General features: G+C 40.2%; 1 protein-coding gene across 3 annotated transcripts in view; it reads right to left on the bottom strand.

Moving 5' to 3' along the window:
- Positions 1-723: 723 nt before the first annotated feature.
- Positions 724-20064, bottom strand: part of lsamp (limbic system associated membrane protein) — a 365358-nt gene continuing 346017 nt past the window's right edge. For 2 of the 3 annotated variants that reach the window (XM_029446346.1, XM_029446344.1), the window contains 4 exons: positions 14451-14582; positions 13309-13429; positions 6222-6370; positions 724-4650 (listed from right to left, as the gene is read on the bottom strand). In XM_029446346.1, the coding sequence (XP_029302206.1) occupies positions 4553-4650; positions 6222-6370; positions 13309-13429; positions 14451-14582 (500 nt within the window). In that variant the 3' untranslated portion in view covers positions 724-4552. The remainder of the gene's footprint in view (positions 4651-6221; positions 6371-13308; positions 13430-14450; positions 14583-20064) is intronic. The other variant, XM_029446345.1, reaches the window with a different exon arrangement.

The following is a 20064-nucleotide window of genomic DNA, read 5'->3' as shown; positions in this document are numbered from 1 at the left end:
AAAAAAGTCATAATGTCTTAAAAAGTCATTAAAAGTCATAATATGTCTTTAAAAAGTCATTAAAAGTCATAATTTATGTATTAAAAAAGTCATAGTTTAGTGTGTCATAACAAATGTTATAATCTTGTATACTGCTTTATTTCACTGCTCTAACCCGATCAGTTTGTCTTTTTTGTTCAAATTAACGAGTATTTACTTTTGCACCCAGTATCTCTGGATGAAAGCAGCTGTGCCATTTATAAAATACAACATCTCTTTTCAGTCTCCGAGCAGCTCCCATTGAACAAATGAACATTCCTAATTTTCTTTCATCGCCCACATTTTCCCAGCTGGTGTGGAGGGTTTGCTACAGGAGAGATGTCCTAACCTTTGACCCGGCTACTGTTCATCTCCATAGCCCAGAGCAGAGACTAATGATGATACAGAATAATGTGTTTGTGTCCTCATTCTGCCAAATCCCACAACACAGCAGGGACATCTTTTGGTTTGTTCTGACATCTTGTGGTGAAACATTTTACTGCAGCAGCATCCCATGACAGTCCACTGTGATACAGTATTCAGAGCTTGTGCCATTTTGTCATTAATGTGTCTCCGTATGTGGCGCTGATAACATCGCTCTTACCTTTCATCTATTATACAACAAAACAGAAACTGGAACATCCCCTTGGTGACGAGTCCCAGTTGTCTCACACTTTCTGAGGACAAACTGTCTTCCAGAGAGAATACGACAATACATATATTATTTTATTTGCATGTTACATGGTGATAAACACAATTGTACCATTAAGATTCTGTGTGTTCCAAGCTCTCCCAAAAAAAACAAAACAGGTTTCTTGCGGCGACATCTCAAGTCACATTCAAATACAGAACATTGAATTCAAACAGCTTTATTTTGTGTTGTGAACATTTTCTCATATACCTTTATTACATACCTTTTTTTTTAAAGAAACTGACTGCAATTACCTTATGCCATAATAAAGTGAGGTTAAACGGAAACCAAAAGGTGACATTGCTGTGTCATTATCCATAAATGAATCTTAATGTCCCAGGACAAAGGGAAGCGAGGTACAAACGTGATAGTTACATTTGCTGTTTGAATCTTTAACTGTTGAGTTGTATAAACACGATCTCATGGATTTGCTGATTTTACAACATCACACTGTATATACACACAGAGGAAAAAAAAGAAAAGGATAATAGAAGGTTACTACTGTAACCATAGCTCAACGGAAAGTGGAAAGTTAGCCGTTTGGCCAACTCATCATGTAGCTCATGCCTCACGCTAACTTCTCAGGTGGGTTAATAATAATGAACAGAATCAGAGTACACACACGCGCACATACACAAGCCAGTTTTGTACAGTGAAGCGACGGTGATGTTTAGAGGCAATGCTCAATAGTAAACTAGATAGCTGTATCTTCAGTAGACATCCAGGTCTGTCTACATGGGGGTTGGTGCTGTGTCCATAGGCTGGCTGTCAGTCTCTATGAGCAATGGAAGGTGATTCTTCCTTATTCCTTTCTGGGTTATGGATAAGACAGAGCTCCATGGCTTTTACATACGTGGTCTTAGTATCCATTAGTGCTTATTGTATGGTTTTAACCTGCATTGGACATCCACATGAATATCACCTGAATGGGGAGAACGTTTAAAGAATGACAGAATACTGTAGCATTCTTTAAGATGATATTCCTCTACCTGTCAAGCATTCCAAGCAGGTTCAAAATAAATGCAGAGCACACGTTGGAGATCTTTGACCCTGCTCTGGTGGTCTGTCAGGGTCTCCTCCAGCAAAAACAAAACAAAAGACATTTCTGTTTGTCTGAGAGTCTGCCCAACAGCAGCCTTGCTCTGCCCTGAGGTTTTCTTTGACATGACACATAGCAAGACAGAAATAGACACTCTCACAGACCTCTCATGCAAACCTCCAGATCATCCACATCTTACTACTGTCGCTGACAAACCGGCATCCTCAAGTTTGAGTTAGCCAGAGGCTAAACAGTAGTAAGAGAGTCTGCAGAAGTAACAATGTAGTAGAAAAACATCAGGAGTCAAGTTAATCCATGTTAAAGTGGATACACTAGAGCTGTTCAGTCGTAGAAAAACACATGAAACGTGTAAGATGATGACAGAATAAAGCAGCTTTCTTATCACTTCTTAGACTGATAAATCTGATAGTAAGATAATGTTTTGACTGATAGAGGTGATAGCAATGTTCTTTTAACTGTTTAAATGCTTCAGCTTTGATTGGAACCGTGGCCTGTTTCAGTACATCTCTACTTCTACCCTTTTGGCCCACATGAAAAGCAGATCAGGGATCAAATGGCATTACCAACACTACAAAGACACACAGCCATGGCCTCAGAAGCATTTACAATGAAAACACCGGGGACAATTTCTTTAATGTATGACAAGGATGACATTAATTACACGTGTGTTTTACAGTACTGGTACTTTCTCGGCTTGGTTGTTAGAAGAGCGGAGACGCGAACACACATCCAGTCCAGCAGCGGAGCTGGAGTCTGTATGCTGTTAGTCACCTCACAGTAGATCAAAATAAATCGCAAAAGAAGGCAGCTAATAGTGCGCCAGTTTCAGCTGATCTCGTCACAACAGGAGCCGTTTCCTGAAAGAATCACACTGTTTGAAAGGTCTTCTTCTTTTACAAAATATCGATACATTTCACCATTTTTTTGCTCGTAAAGAAATAAAAGTCAGTGATCGGCGAGGTGTGATGACAAACGTTTCTGCAGGACGTGTGATATAATGGTAATATTTAGTATTTAATAGCAGCACAATGACTTTGATGGCCACTGAGCTGGATAAGAATTCTGTATTTATTTGTTTGCTGCTTCTCAATTCCTGGTGGTACAGCATTACAAGCTAAACATAATATTCCGTTCTCTTTAAGCCAGCACTTGTATCATCTCAAGGATAGGTACAATAATAACTGCACAAAACTATCTTCTTTTTATGCTTTTTAAAAAACATAATTTTTTTTCTAATTGGCTTCGGTTCACATGATAGAGCAGGGTTGCCAGTTCATAGAGATCTACAAGTTATTCAAACAAATTGCTACCCTATTCAGAAACATGGACACATAAAATTAGCCTTTTCATATAGTATAAGGACATTGGATTCAAGTATATATATATACACAACTAAAATGAATGAGGTAAAGACAGAAAAAAATAACCTCAATATCAATATATTATGCATTTTTTCTGTATCATTTCATATTAAAACACGCATACTTCTTTGAAAGAGAAAAACTAAAAAGTAAGTCATTCATTGGTGTCATACATTTTTATCCAAATTCCAGCAGTATAGAAGAATGATCCTTAAACTCGTAAACTAAAAGCGAACACTGCATGAGGTACAGTGTATGCAGTTTAATGCGGCGCAGCCTGCAGTGGAGCAGAGACAAACTCCACACGATGGTTGGTTGGTGGTCAAACAAGCAACATTCACTGCAACAATTTTTCTCTGTTTCCTGTTGTTACAGTGGCAGAACAAGTCGTCTTATCATAGAGAAATACAAAATTTTACTATGTACAGTACGCATCATTATAACCTACTGTGTTTCTTTTTTTTCTGCTGCAAAAGACAAGAGAAATTCTTTTGGGATAAAGGCGAGTGGTTTGCAAAGCCACTGAATGAAGATGTAAGTATCCAAGATAAACTCGTTTCCTCAGGTTTGTACTCTGCATGGTTTAGCTCAGTAGGATCAAGTCGATTCTATTCACTGCATTCTCCATTTTTGGGCTCGACAGCACTGACCCAAGTGACTGCTGAATCTAGAAACGATGTCGTTGATTGGTTGAGGCATTCGGCTAATGCTCTATGTTTCAGTTTAGTAGCATTAGATGATGGTAGTACAGACTTTAATATCAAACTCTAATGTCATTACAGAACCATCTGCAGTGTTTTCCCTTTGATTTCTGCATGTGTGTTAGTTTCAAATCTATATAGTTTATGGATATTTGGCAGGTACTTTGCATGTTGCTCATTAATGCACTGGTTAAACACTCAGTTAAATCTACAATTTAAGTTAAAATAATTCATCTATGGGAGTAAGAATAAATGAACCTTTTGTCTTCAGTACTTCTCGAGACAAATGATTGTTGGCAGCCCTGTGAGCGGGTGCCTCTGCTTTCCCATGAAGACAAAAATACAACAAATCCCGAACCCGATCCAGACCCCGAAGACAAGATATAGCAGAAATAAAGAAGTGCATACAAATTAAAAAGAACAATGACATTCTTTAAAAGAGCACTGTTTGCTTGTTCTGTCCTTCATTTCACTGTTTTTTTTGTGTTGTTCTTGTAACATTTTACTCTTAACCCATGGTTTTTCGTAATAGCTCAAGAGCACATAAGGTTTTCGTATCATGATGCAAACAGTCTGGGGGGGGGGGGGGGGGGGTAAAGTTGGTAATAAGGTAGCAATAAGGATGTCGGTGAGTTGGAGACATAGAGGAGGAGGAGGAGGAGGAGGAGGAGGAGGAAGGAAGGCCAGGGGAGCGAACAAGAGGAAGAGGAGGGCAGCGGTATTAACACTTGAAGAAAAGGCAGGCGAAGCAGGCCAACAGGAGCCACAGTGATTGAGATACACAGGCAGAGCCGTTGATATCTCGACCTGTCCCGGGTCCTGCACAGAGAGAGGGAGAGAGGAGAGAGACAGAGAGAGAGGGAGAGAGAGATAGACAGAGAGAGAGAGAGAGAGAGAGAGAGAGAGAGAGAGAGAGAGAGAGGGGGAGGGAGAGAGAGAGAGAGAGCATTGACACAAATAATATTGATATTTCTGAGGGGTCCTGTAGAAGATAATACCAACAATGACTTCTGGAGTTTAACAGATGAGTAATATCGCAAACAAATAAATGATTCTGGTGCTATAAAGTACATATTTATTTACAAATGCACTTCCTGTGAGACAGGGACTACAGGACTTTGAGAGGGGTTTGGTGACATCTAGTGGTCATGTTGTGCTATTGCTTCCTTTGATGTGATGGAAGGTCAATTCATGATTCAGAGCACAGAAGAGGCCTTAACTGAAGAAACATAAGGTGGCCATGAGAGCTCAATGCACTGCAACTTTTGAAAACATGCAAATAGACAAAACATAAGCAAAGGACGAAACTCTCTGCAAAAACAGGAAGCACAACCAAGTACAGAAATATTGCACAGAACCGTTGTGTGTGTTCTGTATTTGGTTGTGATATCTGGATTTGCAGTGTTTGCAGTGGATTTGCTTTTGTCTTTTTGTATTTCCTTCTTTAAAGGAGAACATTAACATTGCACTGTAGGATAGGCATGTGGTTGCACTCATCTTTAAAGCTTCAACCCTTCAAGTATATTACCCTTTTGGTCAAATCCCAATGAGTGATGTCACAGCAGATGTTTTGCCTATGAAAGCTGTGCTCCATTTGGCCACACCTCTGTGTTTGGTGGCAGCCAGGGACACCCGCTTAACGGAGAGCAGTAGCCATACGCTGATTATCAAACTGCAGCAGGTAGCGGAGATGCTGCGGCCAATTGAAATGTAATCTTTTCACAGCTTTTAAGTCACAAGACATTTTAAAATATATGGCCATTGGTCTGTATTGTGTGTGCTGCTGCTGTTAGGGTTGGAAACCATTTCAAACGGGCTCAAACTCGCACTGTGCCCAATAAGCAAAGCTTTAATTTTGACGTATTTTCCACCATTATAAGGATGAACAGTATCTTTCGTACACTAGATTTCACCTTCCCTCTCAGTCCTATTCCTGTAATTCAATGGGGGGTGCGGTTAAATGAGTCTCCCGCAGAGTTGAGTAGCCTACACTGTTTGCCAAATGATTAAAAATGACCACGTGGCATTTCTTTTTTTGGTTCTCATACTAGCTTCCAATTGTTCAGCTCTTGCAGTGAAGCTTAAATAAAAGCACACGAAACCAAAGTGACTTTCTTCTCTGCTTGTTTTCAATGTGTCAATGGGGAAGTAGGTTAATATAATTAACAAGTCATTCAAGCTCACCTTGAAACTCACAATGATTCAAATTACAGTTCATTCAGCTGACGCTTTTGTCCAAAGCGACTTACTTAACTTAAGTACTATACTATAATATTTCATGCTCAATAGGCTACTTATAAAATCCATAAAGGTGTCACGATAAAATGTGTTGTGTATTTCAAGAATTGAAACTGTAAGCTGTAGCAAATGGCATTACAGATTGTACTCACTATAGAGGAAGAGACTGGCATTCTGGACGCCCAGTCGGTTCGAGGCCACACATGTATAGTTCCCATAATCCTCTTCGGTGACATTGGCAATCATGAGAATAGTGGAAGTGCCAAGAATCTGGATATTGATGCCTTGGGCGTTGGACAGCCTGGAGAGGAGAGACAGACAGAAGTGATGATATTTTAAGTAAATTGCAAATTAATGAAAATCAGAGGACTTAAGGCCAGAAGGGAGTCGGTGACATTTCGGGCAAAATAATAGAGTCTGCCGTGTCTGTGCGTGGAAAGGAGCCAGGGGACTCCATTAGAGCTTAATTAACCAATAAAATATGCAGATTTTTTTATTGAAAGAGAATACACACTTTGACATTTTCAGAAAAAGAAAATCATACTTCTGGCTCAAGAATAAACTAGATGACACAGCGAGGGCAGAGCTCCAGTCCATCCCTTGTGTTTCCCTCAAACGGCGACAACCGGGTCTAAAAGGTGGAGGCAACGCTGAAGTGCCTTAAACCTGCATTCTTTCTAATGGCCAGCAGGGTGCGACTCCACTGGGTGCAAACAGAAGTCCGATTGTAAAGAACTCATCACTAGATTGGCTTCAAATCTGCAGTTCACGAATCAGTGGTTGACTACGTCCACTATGTCCATACGATTACACAGCTTGTTCTCCACTCCTCTCTCTGTGTGTGTGTGTGTGTGTGTGTGTGTGTGTGTGTGTGTGTGTGTGTGTGTGTGTGTGTCTGTGTGTGAGTCTGGTTCCTGTCCTGTCATTAACCTGGACCCAGCCTACCAACACACCTGGCTAAACATTTCCTATGAAGTGGTCTGCTGGGGCAGCAGCATCTCGGCCGCTGACAGGAAGAGACTGAACAGACTGGTGAAGAAGGCCAGCTCTGTCCTGGGGAGCCCTCTGGACACTGTGGAGGTGGTGGGAGACAGGAGAATGACGGCCAAGCTGTCCTCTCTATTGGACAACATGTCCCACCCCCTCCAGGACACTTTCCACCCCCCCCTCTCCTTCCTGCCGTTCTCTGGCCATTAACTCATATTAGCCATCTCCCGCTTCAGTATATCCTTCAATGAAACTTTATCGACAGCTTGGTCTGCGTTCTGTGTTTGGGTCCACTTGCCAACAACCCTTAACACTAGATTTTACAGTAAGCCTTTCAGCATCATGGCACTTTTCCCAACATGGCTGACATGTTTTCAGCTGTTTTCTGACTGCGGCGTGACATCTCTAGTACATACTGACATATTAAATAGATTTCTGTAAATCTCTACACACTTAAGGCCGTGACGAAGACATTTGAAACAGTCACATCTATGCTTACAAATAAATATCACACCTTAACCATCAAATCTAAAACACATGAAACAATTTTAATGGAAATGTCCGTATGCACTTTATGCGAGTAAAGGTCTAAGGAGTAACGACATAATCATAGTCCATAAAGATGGCTTCAGGCATACTTTTATGCTGGCAATCAGTTTGCAATAGCAGTGTCAGTGTCATGTCCGTGAACCCTCTTCAGTGTAGGCGCTGTGATTGTCAAGAGACGAGATGAGCATTTCTCATTTTGGAACAAACCTCTTTAATTAAAAGTTTGAAACTGCATTTAACGGAAAGAAATCCTTGACCTTTGGTTTATGTGCAAAGACATTTATGTTTGCAGAAATGTAACAACTTGGGAAATAACAGCTTGTATTTTGTTGTCATCAAACAAACAGGATCCTTGTTATCCCATTATGAAAGATTAGTATGCTGCTGAAGTCCTTCCATGCACTTCTGGAAGTCTTAATGACCAACAAACTTCTGCCAATCAATTATGTCAACCTTGAACCCCTTTCAGCACAAATTAATCAATACAATTTGCTGACTCAGATTGTTTCTCCCGCCGATGAACTATTCCTTACACCATCGCAGCGAAATAAAAGCATTTTAATAACATGGCGCGTATAATGGATTCAGCTTGTTCTGGGCTGATTGAGCCCTTTCGTATCATGAATGAGGTGAAGTTCATTTAAGGCGCCTCAACTTAATCCTGCTTAAGTCTGGGTAATGTAGTAATCTGAATTTGAGCGGGGAAGCAAGAAGTTTGTGCTGACACATACTTAGCCGATAGGAAGCATTAACATAAAAAGGAAAATGCACATCATGGCACAGCATAATTTGGCTCGCTGGGGAGCGAGGACTTGATAAAGTGCTGAGGTCCTTCCCATGGAGACACCTTGGGGACGGTGGCAGTGTGTGTGTTGTGTGTGTGTGTGTGTGTGTGTGTGTGTGTGTGTGTGTCTGAAAGAGAGAGAGCGAGAGCTAAGGGAGGGTATGTGAACCAGCGGTGTCCCCACTTCATCTTAAAGTAAACCCCCCCTCCCACGATAAGGCCAGCAGCAGATACATTCTCCAGTCTGTCTTCGTGAGAGGTGACTGCACTATTAAAAAGGTCTGCCTGCCCACAGTGCATGCTGAGACATCCAGATAGTACACATCACGACAGCAGCTGAAACCAAACACCTATTTTTTACTAAAGATTACAGCACAGGGTTGTAACGCAGCAGCAGGGGAATAAACTGACCTGGACATCTCCTCTGTGTTCACAGTGAAGGTTGCAGGTTGGACTTTTAGTTTAGTTTTTCTTTGAACACATGCTGTGAGTTCAAATACCCAGCAGCGGAAAACTGGCGTGTAAAGAACAGTAAACTGGATCTCTGGCCCCAATAGTGTGTCTCCGCTTTCTATTCAACTTAACATTCTTGAGGCCCATTTGAACCTTTAACGCATTTGGCACGTGCAAATCTGCAGCCGGTAACTTCTCTCACTTTTGATTTTAAGATCATTCTCAAATATGCCTGTGTCTCTGCCAGCTTCTTCACCTGGCACAAAAGACTGGAATACATTATCAGAGAAGCTGGCAGAAAAACGTGCACTTCTACCTTTATTTCAAGTTTTTTTTCAAACTTGATGTCTTTCCTTGCAGGCAGAGGGCAGCAGTGCTCTAGTGGATATCTTCAGTGATCAATTTGTGGTGCACAGAGCCACTCACAGAGTTACATTAAACCCTAGATTGAAATGATCTGACCTCTCTATTTGGCTGAGGGCATGCGGTGTGTGTGCGCAGGGCTGTGGTCGCAGGGCCGGTAGAGATGAGGGACCAGAGCAAATCATCAGATGGACAGATTTGATTCTGTAGCGTGTGGGAGCATCTAAAGTAGGTTATCACTGCCAGGTAAAATGACAGGCCTGTTATGATTCAAGGCTGATGATAAATGAAATCAAGTGGAGAGGTCTGCTGAGACTTGTAACCCAGAGATGACTGAAAGTGGTTAGGTGTCTGTGACAGCTATGTGTCAGCTGACAAAACAACACACGTCTCTCTATCATGCTAGCGAACAGCTCAGGTTGAATTTTGTCACGTTATAAACACGAGTGAGATGATTTACTGCTCAGCACGAGCCGCCTACTTTCCAAAGATGCTTTGGGAGATAGACAACGCTTTATTTGTGCACCAACAGATTTGAAGCTTTCCTTTTAAGTTTACCACAGTTTACAATCATTTGTAGGCTGAAGGGGCAGGCGACTCATAGTTTGATCCAAATTCAGGAGGGTCATTACAGCCAGGTAGTAATACTTTTCAGTTATGAATTTCTGGCCAGCTGCATCAGTTTCCACTGTGGCTAATTGGGTATCTAGCGCCTTGGAGACTTTCAGATCCTGGTGAAGTCAGAGATGCTGTGAAGCAATGATTCATGTATTTTTCAGTGGATGAGTTATCAGCCGAGGAGGTCCACGTTTTTTTCCACATGAATATTGTGTGTGTGTGTGTGTGTGTGTGTGTGTGTGTGTGTGTCACATGACAGAGGATGAATATGCAAAAGTTTAGGTGACTTAAGCTTTGTCTAATCACAGGCGGAGAGAGGAGTGAGCTCTGGGATGTGTTCACCTGCTTGTGCAAAGCAGTTTTTTTTTTTAGGTCTGAAGTGTTTACTCCTTCAGTGTGGTTTGGTTCGGGCAGGTGAGAGCGATGCTTTTCAAACTTGGCACTAGATAACTGGAGCAGAAAATGTGTGCCTTGATCCAAGAGAGCTGCTGTGTAATTTGTTTGGGGTAACATAACCAACCGAGAGTAGAATACAATGTTTCCCAAGAGGCAAGGTTTCATTTCAAATGTGTGGGGTTGCCACACTATTAATAAAACATTAACATACTGTACTTGGGGTATAGGTATAGTTTTTTATTACTAATTTACCTCCCCACATAAGAAAAATAAGAAACAAAAGATGTAAAAAAAAAATATAACGGGGGATTTAGGAAAACAATTAATCAACTTTGCAAAGACAAATCCTGCATCTAAAGGGTATCGGTAATTAAAATGAAACATGACAGTTTAATTTGTTTGTACAAATACTGGATTAAAAGAAGGGATTAGAGGATTATAAGGTACCAAAGCGTATCAGAAAACTTCAATAAAACTTAACTCTACTTCTAAAAATGTAGAAATGATCAAAGAACAGTGTTCGTGTTTGAGCCTTAAATAATCAGAAGTGACATGTTTCCTTGTCTCCTCATTTTTCATGTGTTGTGTTTGGACTTCTTCACTGCCTACATGATAATCCTGGGAACATTGCTTTTCTTTGTAGCCATCTAGTGCTTATTTAACAGCCATTTTAAGAGGTTCTGGTTTTAAAATGAGAACATTTGTTTCAACCAATCAACTGCAGCAAAAGCTATCATTTCAGCTGGCAACATCAATAATTGCCGGATATGTATAAAGAGACTGTTGTCTGCTTCTGTCTGAAACAAAGGCTCCTCCATTAAATGAACTTCGAGTGCTAAATCTGTTGCTTGGCAGCAACTACTAACTACTAACTAACATACTTTCTTGGTTCACATGCAGATTTCATTGTGCCCATTAATAACCTGAGTGTTGATGAGGTTCAACTCATTATAACGGGACCTGTACGATGAGGTAAATAAGATACAAACAGGCTTCAACGCATTGGCATTGATTCTTGGGGAAAGACTATGAAATGAACTAGCCGAGCAAAGATAAATGATATTATTATGGTGCATTAACATCACCATCCAGGGAGAAAGAGCAACACTTTATACTGGAACAGAGGGAGAAGGGGGCTGTGAACAGGCGCATAGGCAACATCCTCAAGGGGGCAAAACAACCGAGATAGATGGCAGTTGGAAACAACAGATAATGCAAAAATATTTCAACAACAATAAATCTTTCTTTTCAAGCACTGGTGTGATAGGCCTATTACTTTAGAGACTATATATGTGATAACACTTGTGACACTCCACCAATATACTTCTCCCAATCTTCAGTGAACTTTTAATGCCGTAGTTTGGTTGGGAGTAAAATTGCAGATCATGATGTTCTCTGCATGTGCAATTTCCTTATCATTAGCTTCTATTTCTCATTCAAGCTCCTCTGTTCCCAAACTGACTCAGGTGGTGGGTTTGCTGCAGAGGACACATCATTTGGGGTTATTAAATGATAAGTGATGAAATGGAGGGACTGGGTTGTCATTGCCTTTGAATGTCATTACACTTTGATCCCCTTCAAGTGTTTTCCAGGCACATGCATGACACTTAAATTGTCCGCTTTCCAATGAACATCTGTGTGAAGTCACACGATGTGTGATTTCGTGGGAGACAGTGCAGCGCAGAGAAGCTGATTTCTATTTCAGTCGAATTACTTGTGGTATGAGAAAGGGGTTATTGAGATTTTCAGTATATAAATTGCGTGCAGCAGGTCACTCACAGAATCCACTGATGCCTCAGGCCGTTATGTTCAATTTACATTGGACACAACAGCCTAGTGAGTGATCGAGTGGGTGATTAGTCATACCACACAGATGATGTCATCAAATTAACATCGGGATGTGACAATGGGACCACTGTGAGAGCAGATTTGACAAAGGGATCAAAGAGATCAATTATAACCACTATAAAAGTGTAAAGTGATACGGAGCATGCGTAGGCATGTGATGCCACGTTTGGGAGATGAGGAGAAAACTACTCTGGAGTTAACATGTAGAAAGTTTCTGACCCAGGACGTTCCAATAAAAAATTATGCTTATCGAAAGATCACAGGCTGGACCTCAGTGTAGTCCAGTTGTTTGAAGACAGCTCACTTCTCATGCAGTAAGGAACACTGTTCAATATGATCTTTTATTGTCGAAAGAAATTCTATTCATTAGTTGCTCATTAATTGTGCTCACTACAGTAAACAGCCTCTTACAGCTGTCATGGTCATGCCTAAGTAAATCAATGCAAAGCTCATTATTTTTTGCCTCATTGTTTTTATCTGTAATGGCGTCAAAATAAATCAAAGTTTGCTCATTGCCTCAAGGAGAGTCAGGACAAGTCAATTCAAGGATATTTCTGCAACCTATCATCACATGTATGTCACCAGCAGGATTCTATAGCTGTAGTTAAATCATCACTCATCACAAATCAGAATGTTTCAATACAGAATGCATCTAAATAAACCACAGGGACGGTCCATAATAAGCTCGGGTAATAAAAAAACCAAGACGCACATTTTCCCAAACTGTTGTAAAGCATTTACCAGTAAATCATTTGTTATGAAGGTTTTCCTCAAATACTTTGTTTCCAGTAATCTGACATGTTTCCATCCTGCAAACAGCACAGGAGGTAATAAAGGCGCTAAAGAGCACGAGGAGTGCCGCCATTATTGGTGAATAAGTCTTACAGTGTAAATGGTTGTTTGTCATAAAGGAAACAAATGGCTTGTGCCAATAGAAAGCTATTTTGCTTTAAAGTTAACATTATAAAGTAAATAGTGATTGAACATGGCTTTAGAGTAATGACACCATTAACATCTAGATTGGTTCGACCCGTTAGCCCGGTAGCTATTAAAAATGTGTGTGTTAGTTATATTTGATCTAGTGTCTCTGTTTTTCAGCATGTCCTCCAGTGGTACATGGAAAAGTACTCTGAAATGATCCAAATGTTTCATCTCAGCCTCATGTGTGCAGCTCTGTTTACACTCTGTCTGTTTGTGACATTGATGTGTAGAGTAATTGTGTAATTGTGTAAAAGTTTTACCTTTTTTCGTCTCTGTACCATTCAAATTCCGGTGTGGGCACAGCGGTGGCGTCACACTGCAGTGTCCCCATGCGGCCCACTGGAGTCTCTGAGCTCTGGGTTTTCTTTATTGTTGGAGGGTCTGCAGAGGCACACGATGTTGAAATGAGTTACATCTTAAAACCACGAACCAAACCAGTGTAAAATAAAATCACAAATCTTTACATTTTTCTTTCAAATGTTCAGATTATTTCTTTTCCTAAAAAGCGAATGAATGTTATTTCATCATGTCCGAGTGTCTGAATGGGGTCGTTGATAGAAGCGCGTGTGTGTGACCTTTCATATAATGACACATGTCTGTCTTGCAACAAACCCACAAAGGTGTTGGAATTAAAAGCTACATTTTGTAGTGTCAAATGTAATTCTATTTTTAAGCCTTCAAGCCTCTAAGCAAAAGGCTTAGAAAAGTAATCAGTGCTAAAACTTCAAATAAAATGTATTTATTTATTTACATTAATCACATAATGATTTCTACAAACATCACGGCCAGAAATAAGTCCAATGTGGATGAATGCCCGTTTTCCATTTAGGATTAAACACTAAGAAATGGTTTAATATAGAAATCTTTATTATTTCATTCAGGCACTTCAGACTTGGCAAAAGTACAAACTGGGCAACTAGCCATATGTGATATGTTCGGATCAAAGAGAATTCTATAACTCCTCTGGAGGGAGTCGGTTTGTGATGTCTCATGAGCTGTTCATCAATCAAACAAATGCATTACACTCAGCAGATCCAACATGGACCCCTGACAAGATGTAATTAGGTGATCTTGTTTTGAAATGCTAAGTGTCTCTTAAATGACGAAGGTGCCTGAGAATCACCATGGCGGCAAGGACGTGTGCAATCAAAGCTAGAGATCTTTCTCTTTCTCATCGTGTTCATCTTGAGAAGACTGAAGGGTGCTTCCAAACTTTCAAGTTCCAGCCATCCCTCTCTGCCACGTTATATTCCTCTCGTCTTCTACATTTAATTCCAATCTTGACTTTTACATGCTCATATCTGGTGAGTGTATCGTCTAGTTTCATTTCAGACATGTGGTGAGCATATTAAGTGTTGTTCGCTTTGGAATATAGCGACCGCTGTAATGCGTGGTTACTTACAGCTGACGACCACGTTGACGTATTTGACATCAGGTGTGGCGACGTCGTTACTGGCCTTGCATTCATAACGACCCGCTTGGTTTCGCATGATACCTATAATGTCCAGGTACTCTTCTCCGTCCAACGGCTCTGCTGCAGAGAGATGGGAAGAGAGGTGAAGGAGGGATTGAGGCAGACAAGAGGAAGAGGAACAAAGAGAGAGACGAGAGAAAGGAGAGAAAGAAGGAAGTGGGATGAAGACAAAGTTAATGTTTGAACTCGTTTGTATTTACACACTTTGGATGTTTTATGTTTTGTCAGCTATATATTTTATTCTACTTCTTCTACTGCTACAAAAACTGGCATTTCATTGTAACTTTACTTTTTACTATTGAAGTGACTAATAAGAATCTACGCTCTTATTTCGTCGCCCACATGAGCATGGCATGGCCACCATCGGACGCGGTTCAAACCATCCCATAAGCATTTTGCTTTGAAACTTCCTGAAGCCTTTAATTCCATCGAGATTTCCTTTTGATTGAGGGCTAAATATAAAAAGGCAGCAATTTGAACTACAGCATCCTTCCATACTTATATTCCACAAATTAATTCAAATTCACAGTCAGGTCATGCTCGTAAACTCAGACTGAATGACTTCAATTGACTTTTAAACCGAAAGCGCATTTAATATTCAACAACTTGTTAAGCTGACTTTTATTAGTTTTTTGTCTGAGAGCCTAAAATGAACAGCGGTTTCTGCAAATGTCAGGAGAAACATCTGAACTGAGCAGAAGAAAAAACCAAAGACACTATTAGACAGATATCAGACTAACTGTTTAATGAGCTAATTAGCCATGTAAAGAGCGCAGCGTCTCGTGTCTCATTAGGAACTACCTGCTATGATTATTAAAGATACATGAGTGGGTCAGGGTAATTCTTTGACATGCTGCCATATTAATTGCTCTTAATCTTTTTGTGACATCTAAAGAAAGCATTGGTGTGAAGACCCTGAGATATCATTAGTTGTAATACGACGATTAATTAATTTATTGGATGTGTGAAATCGTATTAATTTTAAAGAGAGGCAATAATTCATGCTGTGTTTGCACACAATGCAAAGACGTACAGCTTGTTCTTTGACTTGAACATCCATTCTGCATCCTATTTCAACCTGATGGGAAATTAAATTATTTAAAATTGCTATAACTTAACGAGGAATCATCTACTTTGTATTTAATATGCCAACCGTGCAGATCCCAGGATATTTGTCAGGAAGATACAATTATTTGCCCTGAATGAGGAAGGGAATCTCTGAGGACAAAACAAATGTAAGAACAACAATAAAAATCAACTGATTTAAGGAAATAAGGACTGATGGAATCTTGGCTGTGGAAGTAAATTGTAAATAGATCTCTGGGGTGAATGAGGAACATGCTCTGTTTGCAACAAGAGTAAATGTCAGTAGCTTCAATTGTGGGCAAGTTCATGTTCATGTTACGAGTGAGGGGCTGCAAGCTCCATGACCTGAGGAACGAACCGGCAACTTCAGAGACTCTGATATGGGAGGTTAGTCAAAAAAACCCAGCTGTTCTGCTTTGATGAACACAAATACAGTAAATGCTGCACCATTTCATGCCATGAAGCTCACAAAAACACCAGGTAACAAAACATCAGTCCGACTTTTATACACGCCTGAAGCTCAAACGCAAAAAAATAACTAGAAACTAGAGTCTGGCCTCAGTGTTTGAAACAGAAAGAGAAAAAAAAATAACTAAATGATCCAAATCAATTGCAGTGATGGAGATGGAGGTCAGCTCATAGAGTATTATTTTATATTGATAGAAGCTCAGTGGGATCAAGATCAAAGTCTAAACCAGATCATATTCAGCTCTCCCTGGACAAACTGCCAGAGTAAAGTGATTGGAGAGGTATGATTGGAAATCTGTTGCCATGGAAATTCTATTGAAGCTCAATCTCTTTCTTCAGTTCTTTGGTTTCGTGCTGGATACATAGAGAGAAAACCAGGTGATTGCAAAGATCAAAGAATAGAGAAGAGACAAGAGACGAGAATTAAAATGAGAGATGAGAGGAAGTCGCTCAACTTTTCTTTTCTTTTTTTTTAAGCACAGTAATTAACTGCCAGTAGGCTCACCTGGTGTGTGCAGAGAGCAACTCAATCATGAAGGATGAATGGAACGCAATGCATTGTCTCAAGAAACAATTAATTGCAATACAACAGTTCATGCATCTTTTATCCGTGCCCACAGGAGAATACAGCTTTCTGCACATGAAGAGTGTGCTTCAAGTTATCTGTGTTATGAAGCATAATGAAGATAGATAGGTTAATCATGTCTGGAGGGAATCACTTAGAGTGTGTGTGTACAGTATATGTGTGCATGTATGTGTGTGTGGAGGTCTCTATGGTGAGTATGACGCATGCGTGCATGAACTGGGATGAAGAGACATTTCTTTGAGGGTTTTTAGGAAGCACTGCAAAGCAATGACTGATTCAAAGTGTGCACATTAGAAAAGCCCCATGAATCCTGGCATTACACTTCACTATATTATCACATTTCTATGCTAATCTGGAAAGAGGCGGGAGAGAGGGTGACAGGAGTTAGGGAGGGTAGTATCGTTTAAAAAAAAGAATATTGTCTAAATATGTTTGTGTGTGTTTATGTTTGTTCCATCTGTGCTATCATGCTCACATTTACTATTAAGCACTAAACAAAAAAATGCAGCTTTATGTATTTGGTAATAAACCAATCTTGGACAAAATAAACATTTTGACCTGATTATGGCGCGAGATGAAACGCCAGGGAATGACCAACGTTATTAGGATTCTTCCGTTGAACACACCATGAATATCTGTGCTGCATTTCATGGCAATCTGCCAAATATGTTTCTTAACCCTAATTAATAACTCATTGTATGTAATATATGTAAAAAACGTGAGCTAACTTGGTAATTGTTTTTGGCCATGCTAGCGGTGCGGCTGGAGGAATGACAAAGTCGTCCGGTCCACCATTTTGTTCTATCGGACGGATTACCATGAAATTGATATTGTTGTACCGCAGAGGATGAACCCTTCTAACTGTGTTTAGAACCTTTCCTCTGGTGCCGGCATGAGGTTGACTTTTTTTCTGTTCTTTTTAAATATAATCATGACATTTTGTTCATTTATAACAGCTATATGCTTGGCCAGTTATGCTAACAATGACAAACTATAACCCCTAACTATTCAGCGTACAGCTTCCCTGAATCCTGGAGGTCTCGATTTATAGCTTTTAAGGTAAAATGATGTGTTGAACATCAATAACATACAGCTAATTTGTCTACACATTAAAAACGATGTTCTTCCAATCAGCTATAGATGAGTCATCACGTGACGTAGCAGAAGGTGTCTTGGACTTTTGCACTGAATTGTGAAGTTTCAGAAGATAAAGAATGAACTTAAGCTCATCTCTTTATAAAGTATAAATGCTCTACTGTGTGTCACCACTGGGCTGCAGCTATCATTATAAAACAAAGTGTCATCATTTGTTCCAATTTTGTGATATTTCTTTCACGAGGTATCCCATTTAAGTGGATGCATATCTCATTTTAGAATGAAGAATAGGATCTGTTGGAGAGTGATACCTGTGATGTGGGAGTGTGAAGGGCTGAGGGTTTAACTCCTCAGAGTCAGAGATACATGGACAAATCACTCTGGTATTTGTAACTGGAAACCAAGTAATAACTGAGAATTACAGGGAACATTTGCAGACAATTAAATTATACAACAAGCTACATTGCAGCTGCCTACAGCTAAATGAAGCACTCCAGACAGATTGTCTCTGTTGCCATTTCTATTTGAAAGTTCAGGGATTTTCTCCCACATTAAAGTTTATGAAATTTGCTGCAAAACTAGATGAAAAAGTCCAAGATTTCTGACTGTCCTAACTGCATGTAGTCTATAGCACATGTTCAAAGCTGAGCAGTGACAGCACATAAACCACAAACATACATACAATACAAACATAACTGGTTTTAAAATGCAACCTTTCACCCCTCATCTTGGACACCATTCTCAGATTGCCACTCACTAATTTGCCAGCCTGGTGCTATCCATGCTGAAATGACTGTGCATATAATTGAAGTCTTTTTCCACACATTATACTGTTGAAAGCCCCTGCGGCCTTTGGGATACGCTTCAGCGGGCTTTTGTAAGCGAGTTGGGAAGAGTTGAGGAGACTGGAAGAAGTACACTTCTACAAATGCCTGCTGGATACTGATTTGCATTGCACTGACAAGTTTTAAGTTTGTGTGAACAACTACAAGTTTTCCTTGTCAATTAAAAAAAATACTCCGTAGGAGTGAGGGACGCCAGTGGGATGGGAGCACCGACACACGTTCTTTAGGTCCATGCATGCACACATGCCCCCCACCTCCAGAGAGGGGGCAGAGAGAGAGAGAGAGAGAGAGAGAGAGAGAGAGAGAGAGAGAGAGAGAGAGAGAGAGAGACAGAGGGGAGGGAGAGGGCTGAGGGATGTGAATCTGAAACCAGCAACTTCAGCTGCCAACTGGATGGCGCTCATTTGCATATCCTCATGCATCATTCATCGGCATCATTTTACAGTGCGAAACATTACATTTATTTTGCAAATGCTAATTTATGCAAAGCAGTTCATTTGAGAAACTTCAGAGTCGAGTAGCATAAAAGACCCTGCAACATTAATGTTTTTTGTCTGCGTGAGTGTCACAGTATTTGCGTTGGTGTCTGTATACGTGGACACACCCGTCACACCTCTCAGGACCTTCAACTGTGTGTGTGTGTGTGTGTGTGTGTGTGTGTGTGTGTGTGTGTGTGTGTGTGTGTGTGTGTGTGTGTGTGTGAGAATATGTGCATTTGTTTGGACAGTCGGCCCTGGCTTTATCTAACACAGCCATATGGCAGCTATCTTCCTGTCAGGAGTTAGTGTGATTTAAATGATGGGTCAACACATAATTACAGAGTAACTATCGTCATCAACACATTCCTCCTGATAGAGATAATGAACAGAGGACTGAGCTCAAACACTCAATTAATCTAAAGCTCACTTATGACTCCATTGACAGTATGTTGCCAAAACCAAACACTCAATCAAACACAATATCTATCTACAGGGCTCAATACCGCTGTCTTAAAGGGGACATACACATCCATCCATCTTTATTAAAATCTCCCTTATTTTGTAATGCTTGTGCACATTTAGGTATCAGGAGTGCCTGCCAACCCACAAACCGTGAAATAAGACAACACACTCAGTTTTGAGTAGTCTGCCTACGTAAGAAAACATTTGACTCCCCTTCCTATGTCACATGCAGGCTCATTAGAATATATAACGGAAGGTTTCAGACAAAGGGTGAATATATTCAGACAGACAGTATGACAGTATTCCTTTAAAGGAATTCTGCATTCAAAGTTATAAAGCATGTGATTTCACTGTGTCAAGCATTGGTTTGCATTTTACGACAATGAAATAGAATCACTTACAACTTGAAATGTCTTAAAATCCTTTGTAATGAAAGCACCAAAAGTATCCTGGTGAGACTCCTTTTGTTAATGTGCTGTTATATTGCATGCATTTTAATGTCTTATTACATTTGGCAGCGA

The sequence above is a fragment of the Cottoperca gobio genome, chromosome 13 (assembly GCF_900634415.1).
Source record: "Cottoperca gobio chromosome 13, fCotGob3.1, whole genome shotgun sequence".
Taxonomy (NCBI): Eukaryota; Metazoa; Chordata; class Actinopteri; order Perciformes; family Bovichtidae; genus Cottoperca; species Cottoperca gobio.
Note: the sequence above shows the minus strand (reverse complement) of the source record. Positions and strands in the feature narration are given on the sequence as shown.